Here is a 19,197-nt window from a genome sequence, read left to right on the forward strand (position 1 = left end):
ACCCTTGAGGAAGGAATACAGTCATGCAAAAATGGTGACCAGTGACTGTACCATGTTCAAAGATTTGTGGGTCTGTATGACCTTGTAACATTATGCCTCACAACCCCATAACACCTGGACCCCCAAAGAAATCATGTTCAACAATGTTTCTGATTGCATTACATCTTCCCATTCTAGCCATATGGTGGTACATCCAGAATCACTACTCTGACTGAATCTGCTTCCATCTGAGAAGACTGCATGCACTCCTTGTTGGTCCTGTGCTCTTCCCACCACTGCAAAACAATGCCGCCAATGTGTCGGTGTCAACAGAATTCAACATATTGGCCATTTGCTAAAGAGACCACTCCCATGCAATCACTGTGTCACAGCAAAAAATGAGATTGCATGCTTTGCAGTCCTGTTAAATGTCGATGGAATTGCACCCTCTGTTTGACTTGGGTCCCTATTTGCCTGTTGCACTCTGTAGCAGTCATCTGCTACTGTAGTTGAGCATGACGTCTCCTTCAGGCAGCAGTGCCTGTGTTTCAGAACACTCCCCATGCATGTGAAACAATGCTGTGACAAATACCAAACTCCTGTGCTACACTCTTCACACTTTCCTCCTTCCAGTTTCCCAATAATACTTTCCCACTGCAGCCATCCAGACGTTTTCTCCTGGCCATGTTATCATGCACCACTACATTGCACTGGAACTGTTCATTGATTGACATACACTCTTTTCCTGTTCATTCAAGTGCCTCATTTTGTTGGGCCAGCCTCATTTGGCACTATAGTCATGCTGACCTAATGCCATACATTGTCCAACTTTTTTTTGTGTACAAATGGAAGACCTCTGGCAACATGCTTCCACACTTTCATTTATTTCTACTGAGTAATTAGTATGTTATGTTAATCCGTCTGGCTCGCCCTTAAGTTTTGAAGAGCAGTATAGTATCCGTGAATGACTTTGGTGGGAATCAGCAAAAATATATAACAGAAAACAAAATGGAAGGTACTGAAATATGCCAAAGTTAAGCTACTTTTCAAAAAGAGATCAAGAGAGGTTGTGGGAAATTATCATCCTATCTCAGTTTTTGAAAAAGTTACTGTAGGCCAAATCTAAAACTTCATCGGAAAACGCTCTATTATCCTAAATGATCAGTCTGGTTTTCAACACGGAAAACACACCATATATACAGATAGTGTCATTGAGAAAATAAGTACAGCCTTATATAAGACCAATAAGATGGCAGGGACCTCCTGCAACTTTGATTCTGTAAACCATGCATTGCCTAGTTGCAAACTTGAAAAGTATAGCACGTTAAGGCCAGTGTCCTACAATGGCTTGAATCTTGCTTACCGAACAGAAAGCAAAGAGTTATCATTTCTTGAAATGAGGCAAATTATTATTCTGACTGGGAAAAAAATAAAAAATAAAAATAGATATCACGGTGTTCCACATGGTTCCATTCTAGGCCATGTCCTGTCCCAAATCCTTGATCAGTACCCTCAGTGCCCTAGAAACTTGGCTTCAACCAAACAGGTTAAATCTAAACATGGCTAAGACTTACATGATGCAGTTTGAAACCAAACAGCCAAATTTGAGCAGATTAAAATTTTCACAAAAACCAAGATACAGAAGTAGTTAATTCAATCAAATTCTTAGGATTAAAGCTGGATAAAAATTTGAGTTGGCAGGCACACATTGAGTACTCAATGAGCAAATTGGGCAACTTTGCACTTGCAATACAAACATTATCTACTGCAACTGACATGGACACATGAAAAGCAATGTATACAAGCTACTTTAAATCAATTATTGGTTATCATATTGTTTTTGGGGTAGCTTGACAAACACAGTGTGGATACTAAAAATATAGAAAAAAGATCATTCAAAATGTATGCATTGTAAATATTAAAGAACCGCTATTTAGAAAACTTAAAATGCTAATTGTGCCATCCCTATACTGGGTGTCTCTCCTAAGAGTGATTAGGTTCATTTTCTCTAGTGGTGGTTGTTGTTGGGATGTTTAAGGGGGACTAAACAGCGAAGGTCATCAGTCCCCCATTCTCTAGTGTTTTGCCAGATATTTGCCATTTTGTTTTTGCATTGCTTGGGAAGTGACAGCCCAAACAATTATTGCATGTCACTTCTTTCATGCGATACCCAGTGTCAAAAGAAAGCATATTTTAGTTTCCCATTACAAACAAAATTATTTTTAAATTGAAATTTCATGTGCCCATTTGATATAGCACCCCCAAATTAGTCGAGTCTGATATCTGTTTTATAATTACATATTAACAGGGACAGTAAAACATAAAGAACAGCAATTGAACAGTAACTCAGTAGCACTGCAAGCTTGGCAGTAACAGTCAACATGGGCCAGGGCAGTGGTGTTGCTGCTAAAGTACTGATTATTCTTCATGTTTTACTGTCTCTGTTAACAATACTGATAAAACAAATACCACAGATGACGTACCTTGCCACACATGCAGTGCTCAGGCTTCTCGATTCTACACTTACCAGTAGGCAGCAGTGCTACACATCAATCTGCTAAACTAATCTGTTTTCAAACATCTTTTGTAAATGCATTCTCTTGTAAATGCAGAATTTTTGAAATTATTGTACTCACTGTAATCACGCAATAGCTGTTTTTATTTTGCATTTATCTCCTTTTGTCCCTTCTTTTTTTGTTTACATACTTTATTAAGTAAAGAATGCAGAGGTCATTTACTCATAGCGATATAGTTTTGACATTTATATTTATTTGTTTGTGATGCAATGTGGCAGGTGTTTATTGTACTGTACTTTGCAATTAATCAGCACAGACTGTGAGAGTGGTAAATAAAATTATGAATAGTACCTCAATGTAAACGTGTAACTGTCTAACACAATGTAAAAAATACTGCCTGCCAGATGGAAGACTCAAACTCTGAGCCCCACATACTTAAGTTGTGCATGTAGGCCTGGAGCCACACTGATGTGAATATGTGACTTGAGCAGGGATGATCAGGTACAACAGACCAATAGGCTCCACTGCTGCACATGTGATGAGGTATGTGTTCTGGTGATCTTACATGTTCAACATTTGTCATCCACTTTTGGCAAATTTACGTCACTTCAGGGGTTTTTAAACATTAATAAGTATTGCCCTATATATGAGAATATTATCTTTTTGTACACCAGGTATGAATTATTTGAGGGTAACCATTTTGTTCACTCACATGAGTATTTTATTGTGTATTGAACCGGGGACCTAGAAACGACAGAGAGGCTTCATCCTGCTGCAGCCCTCAGTGGTTCGCAACCCAACAACAGGTCACAGCAGTCCACCCACTCCATCGCCGCGCCACACTGAACCCAGGGTTATTATGTGGTTTGGCTCCCCGATGGATAGCCCCCCCCCCCCTCTCCCCCGGGAATGTCTCATACCAGACGAGTGTAACCCCAAATGTTTGTGTGGTAGAGTAATCATGGTGTACGCGTATGCAGAGACCGCCTTAAAAACGATCCACAGGCAGGCCGGCACACCAGCTCTTGACACTAGTCCACTGGAGGGATTCATGCCAGGGACCAGCACGCCTTCCCACTTGGGAAGCAGTGCGTTAGACTGCATGGCTAGCCGGTCCGGGTCACTCACATTATACAAGAAACAATGAAAATTTTATGCTTCCCATCTGTTGTCTCAAATCCCATGTATGCCTAGGGACCACAATATATGGGAATGAAAATTTATAATAAATTAAAAGGGAACAAGTTAATGCAGATAAATTTAGGTCCACTTAAAAGAAAGTTAGATGAGGCATTGACAATAAAATGTTGTTACTCAGTGGATGAATTCATGCACGATGAACTGGAAATCTGAGCTGAATGCATGTGTTACATATCCAAGTAAATATCATATTAGTGTTATATATATTATTATTTATTTGGTAAAAAATCATTATAATTCATTGTAGATTTTTGACATGTCTCCTGCACCCAAAGCAAATGGATTGCAAATGCACATCATGAGTGAATAAACCAAAATTCCACTGTCAAAATTGACAGTATGATACAAAATGTAGACATAGCTTTCATAATATGTGTATGCACTTTTCTAAAGTACAAAAAGTGTTAGACTTTCTTGAACAAAATTTATAATGATGCATGTCCAACATATGAGAAGAAACTAATGATGCATATGTGTCCAACTAAAAGTTAAACCATGCCGTGTTAACACTGACTTCAATGATTACAGTTATATTGAGGACTAATTCCTTATCCGACTAATAAAGTAAGCCAATAAATATAAATCAATGCAGCACCACATTTACTACAGTTCCAGACCTAAATTAATATCCACTGCACTTACAATACAATTAAAAAACTTATAACTTGAAGTTCTTATGGCACTACTGGATATATAAATTACTTGCATTGATACAGGCATTGTTCCACAGCAGAATAACTTTACTGGGCAGGCTTAAATTTTTGTTAAAGTTTCATAAGGTGAGCTTGGAATGGAGTAGGTGTGAGCTGAACTAAAGTGCCTGTCATATGTCAACATGGCATACAACCAATGCAACAGACTTTGGAACTGGGCAAACAGAAATGCAAACACCACTGTACTACTTAACAATGCACTGTGAGGTAACTATGTAATTCCATGTCTGAATGTTGTTACAGAGTCAAACATTGACAGAAAGACCAAGTTCAATGGCCTAGAATTATTATTGAAACTACAACTGCAAGGCAAGGGTGCTGATGGATCTGGTAAACTGGGAAAAATAACTGAAGCACTCAGAGGCACCTCATTATAGGTGAGAAGGCTTGGCACCTATAAAAAATAAAGCAACCTTCTGGCCACAAGAACACACTATGTCATCATGCTGTTCTGTCTGTGTTGAAGGACCAGACTGAAAGATTGTCTAATGAGTTTGAGTGAACCCGTGATGAGCTTTTTGATGATGGCCAGTGCTACCTGCTTGCAGCCATACATGGTGCATACTACAGATGTGGTCTGCCATTGCTACCCACTGCCTCATCACTGATGAAAAGACTGTTGAGCAGCCCGCTCTCCTCCTCAACTGGGTCATTGCTGTTGATCTACGAACTGCTGTCTTCACACCAACTAGGTGAGGTGTGTCCACACAACCTCCTGGCTGGCTTGTGAGCATCTGCTGCAGTCTTCACCAATCCATGGTGAATGGACAGGACCTCTAGACATGATAACCAGCATCTTGGACCACAGCCGGTAGACTTCACCTGAGTGTGTGATGAGCTGTCTTTGAGTGCATAGAAGGTAGCCAGTCTCGGTCACTGCAGTATATATGGTGGGCTACATATGTCTCATCTGCTATCACTGTGAGCATCACATGCAGCTGAGCCACTGACTTGCGGCAGCAATGTCACAATGTGCTGACAAGGCATCACCATTCTTTCACAGCATCTCTATCCATGCCTGGCTGCCACCTGCAACTCTGAAGAAACTGTACCTTTGTAAACTTTGCTTGAACAATAAATGTATTTATTGATAATGCATATCACTGATGCCTACAGACATGCTATGGATCACTCATCCCCATGCGTCATGCCACCTACAAATTGCAGTGCTAAAGCATTTCCAGGGAGTGAGGTTCTTTATCAGCTTAGTGTCGAAATGTCTAATATGCATATTAGTTCTTCAAATATTTAATAACTCTTTCTCTCTTTTGTCATAACATCAATAACATGTGTATTAATGATAAACATTTAGGTTTCGTTTCTTTAATCTTGCTATATGGTAATACCTTAACTGACATATCTACTGTTGTTCCTATCAGTTTTCTGTTTCCTCTGATCTCAACACCTGGCAAAAAATAGCTGACCACAAGTGGTCATGACCACCGGCCAGCACAGTTCAACAGAATGAACAGTCACTGCCAAACTAAGGCTTAGAGTGAAATACCCTGCTGAGCATAAGGTGCTTGAGTTCAATGGCCACTCCATAACTTGTACCATCTGGATCCTTCCGCACAGCACCAGCTTCTCTGAACTACATACATGAGAGTTATCCTTGCAACACATCTTTCATTCCCATAATCTCTGACAGCTCCTATTTTGAATAAAAATTTTTCGGTCTGCAGCAAAATGTGCACTGATATGAAATTTCCTGGGAGATTTAAATTGTGCGCTGCACTGAGATTTGAACTCAGGAACTTTACCATTCACAGGCAAGTGTTCTACCAATCGAGCTACCCAAGCAGGACTCACAACATGTCCTCAGAGTTGTGACTTTTTTTCTTTTCTTTTTTTAAAAAAAAAAAAAAAAAAAAAAAAAAAAAAAAAAAAAAAAAAACCTACACACTGAACTTGCTCAAAGCCGAGAAGCAATTCTTGGTATTGTAGCTCTCAGGGGCACCCTGGAATGCTCTCTGTGTGAGGCACCACTGTGCATCTCTGTGAGCTGTAAAGGTCCTGAGTTCAAGTGTCAGTCCAAAACAGAGTTTTAATCTACCAGTAAGTTTCATATCAGTGCACATTCTGCTGCAGAGTAAAAATTTCATTCCGGATACATCCCCTGGTTGTGGCCAACCCGTGTCTCTGCAATATCCTTTCTTCTAGGTGTGCTAGACTTGCAAGTTTTATAGAAGAATGTGAGAGATGAGATACTGGTGGAAGTAAGGCTGTGAGGATGGGTGGTGAGTCATTCTTGGGTAGCTCAATCAGTAGGCAAAGGTCCTGAGTTCTAGTCTTGATCTGGTATACAGTTTTAATCTGCCAGGAAGTTTCAGCTCCTATCTATTTTTTTCTTGGAGTCTCAAATTCCTCGGTGTCTCGTAGCCTGAGGTCTCAGTAAAATAGCTCATTACTGTGTGCCAGGATTGTGCAAATCACAAAAACCACACAATTGATACAATTAAGTGGTACGTCCCACATTTATTAGCACTGTAAATTGTGCAATGGCCAGGTCTAGTTTTCAATTTGCTCTTTATATACAGGTAGGTACCACCACACTTCTACATCCAAACATAAACCACACAACAGTGTCTCAGTGATGTGACACAATAATCAATGAACACAGTGAAGACCTGACACAGTGCCGATATCTTATAAGCAAGACAGTGCTCACTTTCTTATTGCATAAAAAGTTAACGACATGATTTAAACATACAGTGCGTAAGTTTTATGTAATAATTACATTTAGTTGTTTTATGTTTGCTTTATAAAAATGAACTTTACTTGCAACAATTGCTCAGATATATTATACATTTCCTAGCACTCCTGGTATACACAGATGTTACCACTGATATCTCCGAGCCCAGACTGGTGATTTTGGGATAGGATCAGTCTTCTAAATGTGAGTGTCAAGATATTTGTTGTTTTTGGTAACTACACAATGTTTTGAAAATGCTCAGGTCAGATTTTGCCACTCAAAATGGGCTATATGCTAAGGTAGTAATGTGTTTTATGAAATATGTTATGGGTTAGTAATTTAGAATGTTCACAAAACCATTTTATGCATCCGCACTCGGAATCGGTATGGCAGCCATACTCAAATTTGTTTTTCATTATGACACATTACGCAACATTTTGATTAGTAGTTTAAGAAGTCACTGAAATATGTTATCTGCTCCATAAAAACTGCAGCAACAACAGTTCTGTGTCAAATTTTGGAATCTAACAAGCACAGGAACGGAGTCGGTAACTGAAAATTGTGGTAGTCTGCACTTCCAATGTTAGATATCTCATAAGTGAATTAGTTCTACATTCCATCCTGGATTTTCCATTCTTTGATTTGGTTCTATGAAAATTACATTATGGTACTGCAAAGTTGGGGTGCGAGCCTTTCTAATGTTTATGTCACTTTATCCAAATTGTCACCCAGTGCACAAGATTTATGATATAATGAACTGTAGGATTATTTTCAATTAGTCATATCTTTTAATTAATAACAGTTCTCATGAAAACCACATTCACTAATGGAGTCTGTTTTTTAAAACTAATAATGTGGATTATAAATTCAAGTCTAACTCAGCGTAATTGCTGACTTAAAATATGTATGTATGTGTTGCATGATGTTTTAAAAATTTTGGAGACTGTACAGAATAAAATACAGAATATTTTGATATGAAGAACCTGTTGCTGTACATGTGAAACAAAGTGTCTATGGCAGTAGAAGGTGTTTGACCTCCTATCACTTTGGTAACTATCCTTTTATCCACTGATGTTATGTTATTGCTGTGGATGGAAGACTAAACACACAACTACACTGGTCTACTCGAGCCTGTGTACAGAGAGTAGTGTACTTTTTGCTTGTCATCCTTAAGTTCACCCCCTTACATCCACTGGTGCTATGCTATAAACACACAGCTAGTCGTGTAAAGTTGTCTGCTTATTGTGCTTTACGTACTGCAGGGTAATTACACATTTCGACAATTTGGTGATATTATATGCATCTGTGTTATGGTGAAGCTCACAGGAATGCCACATACTGCTCATCAGTTGTATGAAGGAAGCAAGAACAAGCACACGTGTAATTGGCCTTGCAATACATGAAGAACGTGTGAGTATCCGGCAGATTTTGTACGGCACCACCTACATCCATTCCTTGATCAATCAGTTCAAAGCATGGGACAGCCTGATTTTGAACCATAACAACAATTCTCATAGGGTCTCCTTTGTTCCCAATATTTAGGCTTTGTACTGTTTACTGACAAGTCAACTTATACAAAGAGGGTATTTTTAATCCCCGCAATAGCCACCAATGGGTTGTTCAGAGTCCACACAGTGCCTGTATGAGAAGTTATCAGATGAGATTCTCAGTAAACGTTTGGGCTGGAATTGTTGGAGATCACCTTATTGGGCCACACATCTTACCAAATTGTTTGAATGGTACATAGTACTTAAACTTTCAGGAGAATGCTTTGCTTGGCCTCCTGGAGGGCCTTCTCTTGCATTTGCACACTAGTTTGTGGTTTCAGCATGACAGTAGTCCAATTAGCTGTGATGGTCAGGGCATATTTAATGAACAGTTTTAGGCAGGGAGTAATTGGGAAGGGATGCCCAGTCCCTTGGCCTGTGTGCTCCCCTGACCTCACCCCTCTCGACTCGGCATAACCTCTGGGGTTATGTAAAGTTCCTTGTGTACTCAACAGCAGTAGGAACTCAGCTCTTCAGGAATCAGGTAAACTTATGACTTATCTCCTTTTCTTTTTAACTGTGTCACAGAGAAAGTTGTGGCAATTTAGAATGGAAAACTGAAAGAATCCAATATATCATTACTTGTGCTAGCGATAAAAAACAAAGGCATTGTAATAAATTGCCTAGCATTTGTGGATTATTTTATCATACTTTCTGAAAGCGTGGCAAATGCAACAATGCAAGTCAATTTTTAATCTTCCTGAAGAGACAGCTAACATGATGGGTTTATGAATCTCTGCAGAGAAAACGAAATTTATGACAAATATAAAAAGTACTCAAAAATATTTAATAAGAGTTACTGCGCAAATAGGAAAGTTAAAAGAATTCAGATATTTGAGGGAGACTATTCAAAAACATTGTTTAGAAAAATCTGCTCCAGCAGAATGGATACACAAGGTGGAAAAAGTGAATGGTACAACTAACCATACCTACAGCAAAATGTATTTATCTAAAAAAAAAATTAAAATAAAGCAGTACAACACAGTAGTGAATCCAGAACACCTGTATGCTAGTGTATGTCCAGTATTAAATAATAAGCTTGATAAATAAGAAATATGAGAAAGAAAGAAGAACTCTACAAAAAATATAAAGGCCCCAGAAAGATGCAGCATTTTGGAAATTAAGAAGTGACAAAGAAATTTATCAGAACGTACAAAACATGTTGTAAATAATAAATAAAAGGAGATTACTGTTTTTTGAATACATTTACACACTGGATGACACCAGATTCACCAAACAGATCTTCAAATACCTTGCAGAAGAAAAATCAACAACAACCTGGATTCAAGAGGTTAGGAAAGATTTGGAAAGAAATAACTTAAGAGAGCAAGAAGCATTGGAAAGGGAAATTTTTAGGGATAAAGTTTGAAAACTGGAAAGGTTCAAAGGCAGGAAGGAAAATAAAACTGACCCAAAGTGGTCTGAAGGCACGAAACAGAAACACAGAAACATAACTATTGTAAAAAAAAAGACTGAAGAAAGTGTAAACTGGCAGCCGAAAGAATGTGGGTATGAGTTGTGAAAAGATGAAAAACGTATTCTAGGCTTATTTATTTTCTTATATGCGAAAATTTTAAAAGAAGAGTATATTTCTTGTAAACTCCATACATAGGCCCTGGTTGGTCCACTGTATTGTCCACTGTCAGTGGCCTCCCTGGATGTGGAATGGTGGGGTGTGGTGTCAGCACACCACTCTCGTAGACATTGTCAGCTTTCGTGACCTGAAGCCAATACTAATCAATGAAGTAGCTCTTTAGATGGTATCAAGAGGCTAGAGGCTGAGTGGACCCCTGTTCAAGCCCTACCACCAAGGAAAAATTCCTGGCAGTACTGGGAATCAATCATGGATCCTTCACAGGGTTGTCAACTTTGCTGACTACTGTGCTACAGGTGCATAGCAATTAGTACAGGTCCTTGTAGTAATTAATGTACCAAATAAACTGAAATTTTATACTTTTTTATTACATTTGGAATCTTTTACACAATTTTGCCAATGCACTTTGGGTCTGATGAACGATGGTAAGTACGTTCTAAGAACAGGTCTACGAAAGATGACATCTCCTTGATGCAGTGCAGGTGAGTTCTGAGTAAAGTATGATCAAACACCTCAAGAAACTTCTAGTGCAGTCATGATTTCACACACTGAATGCACAAACAGGGAAACTAATGATTTGCAACAGTATTATGAAAAGGAAAGTTGCTGCTCACCATATAGAGGAAATGCTGAGTCGCAGATTGACACTACAAAAAGACTGTCATAAATTAGCTTTTGGCCAGTATGGCCTTCTTCAAAAATAGATGACAGACACACACACACTCACATAAATGCAACTCACATACACATGACTGCAGTCCCTGGCAACTGAAGTCGCACTGCGAGCAGCAGCAACAGTGCACTATGGGAGTGGCAACTGGGTGGGGGTAAGGAGGAGGCTGGGGTGGGGAGGGGGAGGGATAGTGGGGATGGGATGGGGGACAGTGAAGTGTTGCTGGGGAGCAATCAGGGACAAGGTGGAGAGAGGGTAGTGCTGCTGTGAGCTGTCGGTAGGTTAAACAGAGGGCAGTTGAGAGGTGGAGGGGGGGGGGGGGGGGAGATAGCAGAAAAGGAGAGAAGTAGAAAGACTGGGTGGAATGAGGTCTGTGTAGTGCTGGAATGGGAACAGGGAAGGGGCTGGATGGGTGAGGACAATAACTAACGAAGATTGAGGCCAGGAGGGTTATGGGAATGTAGGATATATTGCAGGGAAAGAACCCATGTGTGCAATTCAGAAAAGCTGGTGTTAGTGGGAAAGATCCATATGGCACAGGCTGTGAAGCAATAAACTGAAATCAAGGATGCCATGTTGGGCACTGCACTCAGCTACAGGGTGGTCCACAAGATTCTTGGCCACAGCTTGCCGATGGCCATTCAGGCGAACAAACAGCTTGTTGGTTGTCAAGCCCACATTGAATGCAGCACAGTGTTTGCAGCCGAGCTTGTAGATCACATGGCTCATTTCTCAGGTAGCTCTGCCTTTGATGGGGCAGGTGGTTGTGATGGCTGGAGCAGGTGGTGGTGGGAGGATGTATGGGACAGGTCTTGCATCTAGGTCTATTATAGGGATATGAGTCATGAGGAAAGGGGTTGGGAGCAGGGGTTGTGCAGGGATGGATGAGTATATTGTGTAGGTCTGGTGGACAGTGGAATACCATTGTGGGAGGGGTGGGAAGGATAGTGGGCAAGACATTTCTCATTTAAGGGCATGACGAGAGGTACCGTATTTACTCGAATCCAAGCCGCACTTTTTTTCCGGTTTTTTTAATCCAAAAAACCGCCTGCGGCTTAGAATCGAGTGCAAAGTAAGTGGAAGTTCTGTAAAATGTTGGTAGGTGCCACCGCAACTAACTTCTGCCGTCAAATTTATGTAGCGCTACACAGGCATGCTTTGCAGGCACAAAGATAAATACTGATGCCAAAACCTCTGCGTCAGTAAATAAATTTAAAAAAAACGGGTGGAAGACGAGCATTTTTTCTCCGCCCCGAGTTTCGACCACTGCATTTTCATACATTATCCAACGAAGTAAATACAAATTCCGTATTGTTCGTCTTCGAATGTAACAGCATTTCAATGTTCTACGAAAATCCAACTGGCAAGACTGTTTGGGATGTTTGTCAATATGGCCAACTCAACGTTCTGAATTTTTTCCTACCAGTGAGAAGAGATGGTTGCTAATAGGAACTTTTATGAATTGTGAATCACATGCAGTAATCTCTTCACCATAGGAATAATACGAATACAAACATTTTGCCATGTATTCTTTTGTGTTTGCTGCTATCTCATTTAAATCCTGTCTGCCTAATAACTTACGAAACTAGTGTGAGGCAACAGCAAATGTGGAAGAATATACATATCATGACATGTTTATATTTGTATTATTCTTCTGCCTAATAGTGATACAATCAGAAATGAAGCACGGCAATTGACTAGATTTTTAAATCTAAGATGACTCTAATTTCTGTGCAGAATGTAATGTACAAAAGAGGCGTCTGCAAAGATTTTCATACACAGTCTATTATTTGGTTCTTGTTGATCATTATCAAAGAAAGCAGCAGTGTAAGTAACAACAAATAGCAGTCCCTTTGCATTGTTTTGCTAATGAGACAATTCCTCTCTTTTTTTTTTATTGTAAGCGGCTGCAGTGCGCACAAAAGCAAGCCATGCCGTGAGCGGCGACAGGTCGTAAACACTCATTATCAGAATGCAACAAACAATGCATGACACAGTACAGTAATGCATTTTTAGCTTAGAGTGACATAAACACCTATAACAAAGATAATGGCCCTTATCAGATCAAAGAAAAATAAGCAACCGATTTGAACCAGATGAACCACGTCAAAAAGGAAGGGTATCTGTATAAATATGGACGGAGCACCTGACGCATAGCAATGGCTACCTGGTAAAGCTTAACTGCTAAGCTTACGACTTGAACCAAACTACTGTAGCTGTATTGTCATTCATTCGACCTAAATTGTGTCTCATATTACAATAGACCAACTTTGTTTCGATTTGGAGGTGATTCCTAAAACTTTTCTCTCCCCTTGAATTCTGAGTCTCAGATTTCAGGTGCGATTTAGATTCGGGAAAATATTTTTTTTCTTGATTTCAAGTCTCATTTTTCAGGTGCAGCTTAGATTCGAGTGCGGCTTAGATTCGAGTAGATACGGTAGTCAAAACTCTGGCATAAAATGTAATTCAGTTGCTCCAGTCCTGGGTGGTACTGAGTTATGAGGGGCATACTCCTTTGTGGCTGGACAGTGAGGCTTTGGAAGGTGGTGGGAGACTGGAAACATAAGGCATGGGAGATTTGTGTTTGTACAATGTCGGGAAGATAATTACAGTCTGTGAAGGCTTCAGTGAGACTCTCAGTATATGATGCGTGTTTTTTAAGTAAGTACCATTTTGAAATTAAAAAAAGACGTGCTAAGATATCTCAATAATTTTATTTTTAGATGAAAACCTGTACCTTCATCTATACACTGATGCCATTACAGTCTGATCCTTCCTTGTTTACGTTGTGTACTGAGTGTTTAAGATGCCTCCGATGCCTAAAGGCGATCGACATTCATCATGAGATCTGTGTAGTTTACGGGGAAAACATTATAAGTGATGGAATGGTAAGAAAGTGGATGAGAGCATTTAAAGATGGTCGCACAAATGTGCATGATGAGCAACGGAGTAGGTGTCCTTCAGTCGTTAATGAAAATTTGGTGCAGGAAGTGGACAATAAGGTTAGAGAAAAGAAACACTTTACGATTTGCTCCTTGCAGGATGACTTCCTAATGTTTCTCATAGTGTTTTGTATGGCATTGTGACCGAGCACTTGAACTACCGAAAATTGTGCTCAAGTTGGGCACCTAAAATGTTGACCGATATGCACAAAACCAAACGTTTAGACAGTGCATTGACTTTCCTTGAGCGGTACCACAACAACGGTGATGATTTCTTAAACCAAATTATTACAGCAATGAGTCATGAGTGGCCTACATCACACCAGAATAAAGCAACAGCCCATGCAAGTTGAGCAAGGGCATCGTTTTGCTGCAAGACAATGCACGTCCACATGTGGCATATCAGACCAAAGATCTCATCACATCTTTTTGATGGGAAACTCTAGATCATCCTCCATACAGCCACGATCTTGCGCCCAATCACTACCATCTGTTCCTGCACTTGAAGAAACACCTGGGCTGTCAGCATCTTCAAGATGATGACGAAGTGAAAACAGTGGTGATGCAGTGGTTAACAAGTCAGGCGGCAGACTTCTATGAGGAGGGTATCAAAAACTGGTACAACATTACGACAAGTGCCATAATATTGACGGTAATTATGTAGAAAAGTAGATTAAGGTACTGGCTTTCATGTAAAAATAAAATTATTAAGATATCTTAGCACGTCTTTTTTTAATTCCAAAGAGGTACTTACTTAAAAAACACGCCTCATATTTTGAGAGGGACTACTTATCACTGCAGATGCAACAACCATAAGAAGACTACTTGGTAGGGAACAGGTGGCAGCTGTCGAAGTGGAGGTATTGCTGGTGGTTAGTAGTTTTGATATGGACAGAGGTACTGATGTAGTAGCCATCTTTGATGTGGAAGTCAACATCTAGGAAGGTGGCTCATTGGGTTGAGTGGGACCAGGTGAAGCAAATGAGGGAGAAGCTGTTGAGGCTCTGGAGGAATGTGTATAGGGTGCCCTCACCCTCAATCTAGACTACAAAGATGTTGTCAATGATTATGAACCAGATGAGGGTTTTAGGATTCTGGGTGTTTAGGAAAGATTCCTCTAGATGGGTCATGAATAGGTTGGCACAGGATGGTGCCATGTGGGTGACCATAGCTGTATCCCAGATTTGTTTGTAGGTAATGCCTTCAAAAGAGAAGTAATTGTGGGTGAGGATTTAGTTGGTTATGGTGACTAGGAAGGAGGATGTTGGTCTGGAATCCATTGGATGTTGGGAAAGGTAGTGTTCAATAGCAGTAAGGCCATGGGCATTAGGGATGTTAACTGGACTACTCAGAGTTTCAAAATACTGAGTGCAGATTAAATGAGAATAATGGCTTTAGTTTAAGACAAAGTGCTAAGCCTGGGCCCAAGGTAAATATGACTTAGCTGTAATTTATAATCACCCCAATACATGAAAGGATTCTGTGGTATGAAAACAAAGTTCATGAAAAATTATATGTCAGTACACAATTCCATTTCAAGTATTCAATGTTCATACATACATTAAGATTAACAAATTAAGCCAATTACAGATGTGTGGTTGTTCAGTACAACATCATATTCCTGAGGAGATGTAGAAACATTACACATAACTGATAAAAGAGATGAAGAAACAATTATGACAACAGTTAGCATACTTCATCCAAGTGTCCATCACCTAGGTCCTGTTTATGAGAGAGATTGAAGTAGGAAGCTCTTAGACTCCTTACTAGCCACACTTAATTTAATTCAGAATGCTCATCAGTAGTACACAAACTCAGAAGATGCTGATAAACAGACCTTGTTTGAGAGGGACGTCTGATGGCAGCAAGTGTAACTGCGACTGTGGCACTAGGCAGAACTCTGCCCAGCCTCCATCTCGTTCCACACCTACACTTGCTTCCGCAGGTGCACCCATTTCCTCATGAAGACAAACTGCACATCGCTCGCATTTGCTGAAAAGTCATAAAGTATTGTTCTCTAAATTCAATGCATTGTCTTAATCCAATAATAATGTTAGTGAAGAGATACGAGGAAAAATTCTGTCAGGAATTTGATATCTGTTATTCTACTACAATCATCATTAACTTTCTTCAACAGGTCCCAAAAACTTGTTTCTTGTATGTACAATATTAATCAGACCTTTAAGAAGTCATTCTGTGAGGTGACTGATGGAAGTAGTAGAATCAAGAAAAGTTGCAATACAGTGTATGACAATGGGCTGTCTTCACTTGTTTTTGGTCCCCGTAAAATGTAACAGTCAGAACTAAGATTAGATATAGTATCTGATCCCACAACATAGTGAACTATATGATGCATACATATTTCATAATAAAAGGCTTGTCTTCTCCTGAGTTTGCTATTTCAGTATATTGATGAGTAGTGAGATGATATATTTGAATAAAAATGAGAGTTTTTTTGCTTTTTTTTAAATTTCTAAGTTAGGTAGTAATATACAGGTCAGAATACTTCATCTTTCAATTATACATAAGTGTGCAAACATCCTTAACTTATGACTGATGGAAGGAAAACAACAAGAGGCAGAAAGAAAGGAAAATCAGCTGTCCTTAATAGTAACACCAATTAAACCACAGTTAGAGGCAGCAGCAAAGAGGTCCAAGCAGTTGCCAATGAAGTATAAATTAAATGAAGTAAAGCCTTCAGTCAAATATTGGAAGAGAGAAGCAGCAGCTCTGAAAATGCTGATCATGTCCAGTACATTGATTCTTCTGATACTGGCTTTTACACAAGTGGTGATGAAAACATTCAAACAGTGAAGAAAGGGACTTCATTGTAATTAAAGTACAAGGGAAAAGTGCCATGAGCAGTCACACTTATTTGCTCAAGGCATTAAAATGTGTGATGATTACTATGAAGTGTTTCTACTACAAAATTCGAAGCTACAATAGAAGATGATACCTTTATTGCTCCACGTGAAATAATTACCAAATGTCCCAATCCAATAAATGGCACTAGGACTCACTATGGAAATGTGTTTTGGATCCATATTGTTGTTGCTAAAATCAATGTGGAGAAGTTTTATTATTTCCAAGATTTTTTCATTAATATATTCATAAATGGATGTTTAGCATTGTTATGAATGTTGTTGCAATAAATTTATATATTTAGAGGTCATGTAATTCATTTATTTAACTGAGAGGTCCTGTTCACCCTGACATGTGACTCAGTTGACACAGCAACTGCAGTTAACGCATCAAAAGTAGGCTCAAAATTTTTTTCTGTAAAATCTGGGTAAGGTACTGAAAAAATGAAAATTCCTGTTATTTTTGTATGTGTTTTTCCTCAGCATCATGAATAAAAGTTTTAAAAAAATTTCTGGGGAAGAAACAAATAGTTCTATAAAACCAAATTTTCCTATATAAAAGTGTTATATAGAAAAAAAGAGAATGTCCACAGTTATGTAATTAAAAATAACTGCTGAATATATGTGAGTAACTTTTGCAGCCCTGTTGAAGTAGTGAAATTTTTATGAGAAATGTAAAACAAGTCAAATGTAAAATTCACTCATAAATGAAAATGAGCATAATACAAAAGATCATAATGTCACTGACCAGGCAATAAAGCACTGAATAATTATGATGTAATAGAAATTCTAAAATTGTTACTGTAGATTAAAACTAATTGAAATTATTCTCATAACAAAGCAATGAATTCTGTTAAACATTAAAAATATAAATAAAACCACAACAGAGTGTGTTGCCCCTTTGTTCCGTTTTCTCAAAGTTGATCACTATGTTACTTTCATGGCCATGTTTGAGTCCTGAGCCCTTGTAAAATAAACTGAGATGCATCAAATGAATGGCTTGTTAATCAGATGTGAAACCCTGGCCCTCTAAATCATATGAAAATGATAAGTAACCAATTATGACTTTGAACTATGAATTTTTAACTTCTTTTGTATATTGACTGCAAGAGGTGCTCTGGTATTGGTTGTTATCCAAATTAATGCACTTGTAGTTTGACTCAATGGCAGGATGTTGATTTTCCTACAGATTTTAATGAGAAGGAGATGTTAAAACCACCAACCATAGTCCAGTGTACATTGCTGTGTGCTGGTTTTCTGTGTTGTCTTCACTGTGCCAAGTTTTGTTTTATATGTCATCAGCTCTTCCTGCCATGTTTACAAAAGGTAGACAAATGCACTGATCTCTGTGCTATCTGCAGGGTGACTGTCTAATAGCACAATTTGTATTGATTCAAGTGACCCCATTGCTTGGTGGGGTAGTGCAGTGGGGAGGGGGGGGGGGGCAAAATAAAACAATACATATTTCTTTGTTTGTGCCCAGTTTCACTTTTAAGATGTAAAACACATCCAGAAAGGTCATTGGGAATTTTAGGTTTGGAAAGAATATTTCCAAAATAATCACAAATAAAAATTGTTTTTCATATTAAGGTTAATATGTAATTAAATTTTTGGGAAATAAGCTGTACACAATGTGCTGTTTCAGTATTTTCAACAAATCTAGTGAAATATCTAAACATTCATTATTATCCTAATTATTCTTTTACTTATATTTGTTTAATGTTTTACATCATTATTTTACATTTTACACTCATTTTTTTGTTTCTTTTTTTTAGTATACCACTTCACACAATATGAACATAATAAGTAACTCATTATTGTGGTACAAAATCATAACAACATTGATAATTTGTAAATAGTGCTTAAAACATAACATTTTTATACCACACACATAAAATGAATCGAATTGCTTCACATAATGGCTCATTTTGAAGCTCCAAATATCCTTGTGACAGCATCAAAATCTAGTACACAAACAGCTCAGAAGGTGAAAAGATATTTGAAAGATGATTCTTATTCCCAGTGAGGGAGAAAAATTTGTATTATTGTTAGATTCTTGATAGGTATAAGGCTTTCAATGTTGTAAAAACATTGTGACAAGTTCTTCAGATTTAGTTCTGTTGAACAATTATGATGTCAGTCTCCACTTGAGAAACAATATAATCGAGTTGCATTCAGTAATACATAAACAGTTCTCTTCGCCAAGGCTTATTAATGTACTGAAATGAGCCTGATACACACCACGATATTTAAATGATCACCTGCAACAATTTCAAAGTCATCTGAATTTTCTTTTATAATTTGTTCTTCATCATGCACATTATGTGAAGAAATTTCATTCAATTTATGTGCAATAGTGTGATGAATAGCTATTTGAGGTGTGTGGCATCGAATTAACAGCAGACAGTGTAACAGTTGTTGCACTGGGTATTTACAGGGCATCTACTGGAAATCTGAATGTATTTCTGAGACAGATAGAA

The 19,197-nt window shown here is 38.6% G+C and overlaps 1 protein-coding gene across 1 annotated transcript in view; it reads right to left on the reverse strand.

The window, feature by feature from the left end:
* Positions 1 to 19,197, reverse strand: part of LOC124545666 (D-altritol 5-dehydrogenase-like) — a 122,089-nt gene that overhangs the window by 60,883 nt on the left and 42,009 nt on the right. The window contains exon 3 of the mRNA XM_047124613.1: positions 15,694 to 15,848. Coding sequence (XP_046980569.1) covers positions 15,694 to 15,848 — 155 coding nt within the window. The remainder of the gene's footprint in view (positions 1 to 15,693; positions 15,849 to 19,197) is intronic.

This window comes from Schistocerca americana, chromosome 8, assembly GCF_021461395.2.
Source record: "Schistocerca americana isolate TAMUIC-IGC-003095 chromosome 8, iqSchAmer2.1, whole genome shotgun sequence".
In the NCBI taxonomy this organism is placed as follows: Eukaryota; Metazoa; Arthropoda; class Insecta; order Orthoptera; family Acrididae; genus Schistocerca; species Schistocerca americana.